At 55.1% G+C, this 5943-nt stretch overlaps 1 protein-coding gene across 1 annotated transcript; it reads left to right on the top strand.

The window, feature by feature from the left end:
* Positions 1-1200, top strand: CSUI_000215 (uncharacterized protein; the record flags this gene model as incomplete). The annotated part of the gene is made up of 5 exons (XM_068060449.1): positions 1-224; positions 462-521; positions 615-641; positions 789-890; positions 987-1200. Coding segments are annotated over exons 1-5 (537 nt in total), but the record flags the coding sequence as incomplete, so codon positions are not given.
* Between the last annotated feature and the right edge of the window lie 4743 nt (positions 1201-5943).

The following is a 5943-nucleotide window of genomic DNA, read 5'->3' as shown; positions in this document are numbered from 1 at the left end:
AGTTTCTTAAGACAGCAGCTTGCTCTTTCCAGCCGTCCTACAACGCCGCTAGAGTGCGACACGCGCCCCTCGGATTGTCTGCAAAAAGATGTCTCAGTCATTTGCAAGAAAAGCGCTGTGGCTTTTTGCAGCCGTTGCGATCACTCTCCTCTTACCCCGAGAAGGCTCGGTGACCGCCGTCCGTCTACGGCCGGTTGATCCCCCCACGTTTCTTCAGACAGGGAGTAAGAATCGGACTGTGGGTCCCACACGGAATACCCTGTTTTTCTTTTTTGTCACTATATTAATATATTCGGTCTTAGTTCATGGTCCATGGTGACCTGTAGTTGCGCATCTCGTTTTGCCGTGTGTGCGGTTTTCGCACTACTATTCGCTGTCTAGCACGGACTGAAGCCAGCTCCAGCCTGGTGGGTGCCTTGCTCGTGCCATGGAGGGTTGTTTTGTTTGTCTAATTCCTTCAGCGGATTCAGGCGAGGTCCCTTCTCAAGAGGAAGCTGCCTCCCCGCACGTGGAGGAAGGTGGTAAGTATGTGTCGTCTTGGTTATGTGCTTTATTCCGGCCGACGGTCAGTGTCTGAGGGTCGTTGAGCTGTCTGTTCTGTCTCGTGTGTTCAGCCTCTCCCTCGAAGCCCGGACCACGAGGTTAGCCTGTTTCCGTCTTATATTTGCGAATATTGATGTATGATACTTCAGCGTTACATTTTTCTGCCGATCTTTCAAAGCCCCCGGCGACTTCTTCCGCGTCGAACCTTTGTCCTTGCTGCTGGGACTTTTATGGTGCAAATGCAGATACCATGAGGTCCGTTGGCGCTGGGATTGTGGCTTCTCCAGGATTCCGGGGACCTCTCAGGGGCCCCTCGGAGGGATCAACAGATGGAGGCAAATCTGCAGGTACGTAGTTTCTTTTAGGGTGACGGTTTTGAGTAGCAACAGTCGACAACAGACTCATACAGCCTCCTGGTAAAATATGATTGACTGCTGCTTCAGGTCTCCTCCCGCAACTGCAAGGACCACAAAAAATCAGTTTCCCCAAAGTAGGACTATCATTCGGGCGTGGTAAAAGTAAATCACAAGAAAACCAACAGGCGGAGGACGGCGATGGTGCCACTCCACGCAGGACCAAACGGTTGGCCGCACGTTTCGGGTTGGGAAAACGTCAGTCCGGAGAAAGCCCACCCGAAAACCCGCCAAAGAAAGGACGTCTCTTCAGGAAGAAGTGAACGTGGTCACCGGCCGGCGTGTATGTATTCTGTGTCCACTGAATAACATTTTGTTCGCTGGTCGGTTCATGTGCGTGTTTCCGTCAACGATATGATCATTTCAATATATTTTAAAAGTACAGCGGGCGTTGCACTACGAGTCGCCCTTGGCGCTGAGTAGACTTTCTCCATAGTGCTGTATCGCAGCCTCTCCGACTCGGTCTTCCTAGTCCGACGGCACCTTGGGCCACCATGTAGTGCTCTGGACGACACTTCAACTGCCTGCTACGCAAGTCGCCTATACACCAGCGGCCATGTGCTGAAACGAAGAAGCCGAAAACAACTCGTGCACCATCCAAGTCTCGGTGCCGTACACTACAGCTGAGACTTTCCTTTTGTCCCTCCCACCATCAGAAGGGGAGATTCCACACCAGGCGTTTTGCGACTCGAGGTACAATTTAGTTCGATGTGGTTACGCAGACAGAACTTCGGTGCGGGATCTCCCTTTTTTGATGCAGGCATGGACACCAGGAAAGTCTCGGCTGTAGTGTAAGGCACCCAGACTTACGATACGCGAGTTATCCTCAGCTTCTTCTCTTTACCACGTGGGCAGACAGTTCACCTTCTCTCAAGCTCNNGCTTCTTGAACGGCATGCATCGGCCCTCAGTCAACAGACAGCCATGGTTCTCGGGTTGGCTGACAGACACGGCCGATGGGTCTCTACCTCTCACCACGTTAAAAGTTACTCCTGTGACCGTGGTACAATGGCACCGTAGTTTCTCGTTCTGATGTCACTCCGTAATGGACTTTCGTGACTTGCGCTCACCGTTTTGAATCCCTGTCGCAGTCTGTGGACAGGCGAAGTGCGAAGACAGCGCCGCTAGCTCTTTAAGTAAGGGGCGTCTGCCTCGCTGGATGTATCAGCCGCTTAGCAGGATGTTGCACAACCGAGGGGGAGTCCTGCTTTTCAGGAAAAGGAAGCTCCTTTGCGTATGGGTCGCTGTAGCGGCTACCGCCACGTGTCTGATCTCATTCGAGGACGCCGCCGCGGTGCGCTTGCACCAGCAGGATTATGGCTTCGCAGAAACTGAAGGTGAGAGGAGCATTGCATGCCGGAGGACACCCAGCTACTGTTAAAGCTCTCCCGTCATCTAGGGAAGCATTATGGGCAATGCTGGACCTCCACAGTGCAGGGCTGGTGCCGTCGAGGTATTGCCATAGCGCTGCAGCCCTAACTAGCACTAGCACGCGTTCGCGGCTGCCCTCGTCCATCCGCACAGTTTGGGTTCTATATCTTCCGTCGCTGATTTGTCTAGGCAAGGCGGATAGCTCGAATAATAATTTCTCAGACAGAAGCGACTCTTCTTGATTTTATTTACGTGAGATACTGCGCTCAGCGGGTCCCGTCACGCACACACCGGCCGGCGTACGAGGGGCGGCCAGAGGTGCTGCTGCTCTCACCGGTGGTGGGCCTGAGACTTCTTTGGTCGCCTTTGGCTCTGAGTAAGGGTGTATACGCAGTCAGCCTGTCTCCTGATGCAGAGTGCCCAGTTGTGCCAAGCTGTTCTCTCTCTATCACACCCAAGATATCTCTGTGTATCTTGAGCACCTCCCCCTACACTTCGCGACAATCTGTTCGATTTCCGTTGACAGGGTTTTGACAGTCTCCTCGTGCCTTCGGAGTCATACTTATCCACATGTGGAGTGCAAAGCATTCCCTTTGTATGTGTATGTATATATATAAGATTCGTGTTTCCCCATCCACTCCGACGTCTAAGTGTCTCCCCGGATATTCCCTACTCCGCCTTCGATCTGGCTGTGTTTTATCTTGTCCGCGGCGTTGTTACCACTTGAGGGCACATCCGTACTCAAATTGGTTATGCTCGCTCACGGGTTGCGTAAACGCTGGATACACTCATCTGGCACGTGAGGGCGGCATCAAGACCGGAGACCCGGCGGTATAGTCTTAATTCTCTTTCAGGGGGACGACGGAGGACTCTTCAATCTCCGTTCGCTCCGTGTGCTTGGGCCCGCGTTGCTTTTACCCCAGGCAACCGTAAAAAGCAAGAGGAGCACGTCGGTGTTGAAGGACTGGTTGAGCCCTCCCCTTCTCCGACGCGCAGACGGCGTGGGTTCTCGCTCTTCCGGTTCGCAGGTAATCGGTTCCGAAGATGGAGAGGTTATTTCCAGTCAGGGCAGCTCCGGAGGAGTCTCAGAAACCGGTTCAGGCGGTTGCTCCGGGGCGGGCGGCGAACTACTTCAGCTGCTACAAGCCAGAGAGAGGTCGCTGCTCCCGAGGTGACAGAGTCACAGCCGCAAGGGACGCAAGAACAGGCATCTGAGAGGCAGGCACGCCCACCGACGCCCTACCCAAGGAGGAGAGCTGACATAGCCAGGCTTGGTGCAGCAATTGCTTCGTCTTCCGAGGAGGGAGCAGACGGCAGTCGCGGAGAGTATGTCTCGCGTGCGCCTGGGCAACACTCTCGTTCTCCCGGGGTTCCGCCTTCACGATCTCCAAACAGAAACTCATCGAAGAGTATTCCTGAAGCGGCTGTATCACCTTTGCAGAGCGGGGGGGACAGGAGTTCTGTTGTCCCCGGTGTAACTGAGGTAGGACCGGCTCCTCCTCCGACAGGCCCGCCCGTCCCACTTCCACGTTCCCTGGGATCGGCTTAGGGTCCTTCTGATTCAGGTCCAGCGTCAGCTCCGGACAGTAAAAGAAGCGGCCCCGATCAGAGTGCTGGTGCCACGGCCGCAGGAGAAGACCCTCGGATGGCTGCTTCTCAGCCACCTTCGACACCTCCACCGAAGCCGCCTCGTACGAGGAGAAATCTCCCTGAAGTAACAGTCGCGTCACCTCCGGAGAGTGGAGGGGAGGGTTCCGGCGAAGGGTTTGTTGTCCCCCTTGTAGCTGGGGTAGGACCAGCTCCTCCTCCGACAAACCTGCCCGTCCCACTTCCACGCTCCCGGGGATCGGCTTAGGGTCCTTCTGATTCAGGTCCAGCGTCAGCTCCGGACAGTAAAAGAAGCGGCCCCGATCAGAGTGCTGGTGCCACGGCCGCAGGAGAAGAACCCCGGATGGCTGCTTTTCAGCCACCTTCGACACCTCCGCACACGCCACCTGGAAACAGGAGAACTGCCTCTGATGCAACACTGCTGTCACTTTCGGAGAGCGGGGCGGAGGGTTCCGGTGAAGGTTCTGTTGTTCCCTCCGTAGCACAGGTAGAACCGATTCCTCCGACAGACCCGCTCGTGCCAGTTCCACCTATGCGGAGACCGGCCCAAGGTCTTTCTGATTTAGGTTCTGCGTCATCTCGGGAGACCGTAGGAGGTGGCTCCGATCAAAGTGCCGGTGACAGCGCCAGAGGGGAGGAACGGATATCTTCAGCTGGTTCACTTTCGGCATCTCCGCCTAGGTCACCTCCGGAGAAGGCACCGCTTGAGCATACGCTTGCGACAGCGCCTGACTTGCCTCCAGGGAGCACATCAGAGGCCCCGGTCTCAACGACTTCCCCTCTTCTCTTAAACCCCGCGCGATGGGCCCCGACACCGAGAAAAGTAAACAAACTGCAGCTCACAGATCAATAGAGAACAGCTCCGCAGATTGCGACGCTCCGTTTTCGGTTCCCCGGTCAGAAGAGACTAGCCTACGGGCCCGGCCGACGGAAATGTGGCGGCAATGCCAGGAGCAGCCAGCCCTTTTTTTCCAAACGTAACTGTTCGGTGATACATTTCATTTTCGTGTGCTGGAGGGGGATGGCCCACTAGCTGATTTCTCATGGTTTAAGGAGGGCAAGCCTCTCCGCGCATTTCTTTGTCTGTCATCAAAGTAAAACTACAGAGGATAATTGTTTTCTCTTGCGGACTGCCAGACAGGTCACTTCGATGAAGACGGCTGGGGAACTCCGTGTTTCAGGGACCTCGGCTAGGGGGAATTGTTTAAGCCTCAGCCCATTCCGAAGCCAGCTCTGCCAGGGCAGTGAAAGTGGATCCTCGTCAGTGTACTGGGCCAGCAGGCCGGTGTACGCTTTTTCAGTGTAGGGGCAGGCATTCGTAGGCGCAGTTTGGCGTGTGAACGAAAGAGCGAGACACCAAAACGACATCTCAGTTCTTCTTCAACCCTCCGACATGGCGGCGAGGGACACTCGGGTGGCTGCTACGTGTACGGCGCGGCTTATTATATTGCCACGTCTTCGTATGAATTTGTCTCAGGACACAAAGCTTACTCGAGCTTGACAGAATTGGGCGGCCGACTGTGATCTGTGAACGTCTGACCAGGTTTGCACATCCTTCCAGATTTGCTATTCTTCTTTCCACTCGAAGCTTGCGTGCCACCGCCGACACGTTTCCTCTGTCCTGTTGGTAAGTTCCCTCTATCCAAAACGAGTTCTTCCCGCTATCTTCCCCTGTCACCACGGTTTCCGGCTCTGATCCTGTTCCTCGCTCTCCCGTAAACCGTTCTTCTCCTGACTCTTTTTAAACCCCCCTTTTCGTCACGACTCTCCCTTCTTCCCGTTGAAGGCCTGTCCGTGCTCTCGAGCCAGCTCTCCCACACCCGAGAGGCATCCATTTCCTGAATTGTTCGCAAAGTTTACCTTATAGTGGCCTTCCTGGCGGCACCCAAAGCACCTATCGCATAGCTTTCACCTTATCCCCCGGCGGTGCTTCCGCCTCAAACATTACGCCCTGACTCGTCGGAAAACCACGGGTTCCCGGCTCCCTAGTCAATGCTGGTTTTGCTGCC

Source organism: Cystoisospora suis, assembly GCF_002600585.1.
Source record: "Cystoisospora suis strain Wien I chromosome Unknown contig_98, whole genome shotgun sequence".
In the NCBI taxonomy this organism is placed as follows: Eukaryota; Apicomplexa; class Conoidasida; order Eucoccidiorida; family Sarcocystidae; genus Cystoisospora; species Cystoisospora suis.
This window is presented reverse-complemented; position numbering and strand designations above follow the sequence as displayed.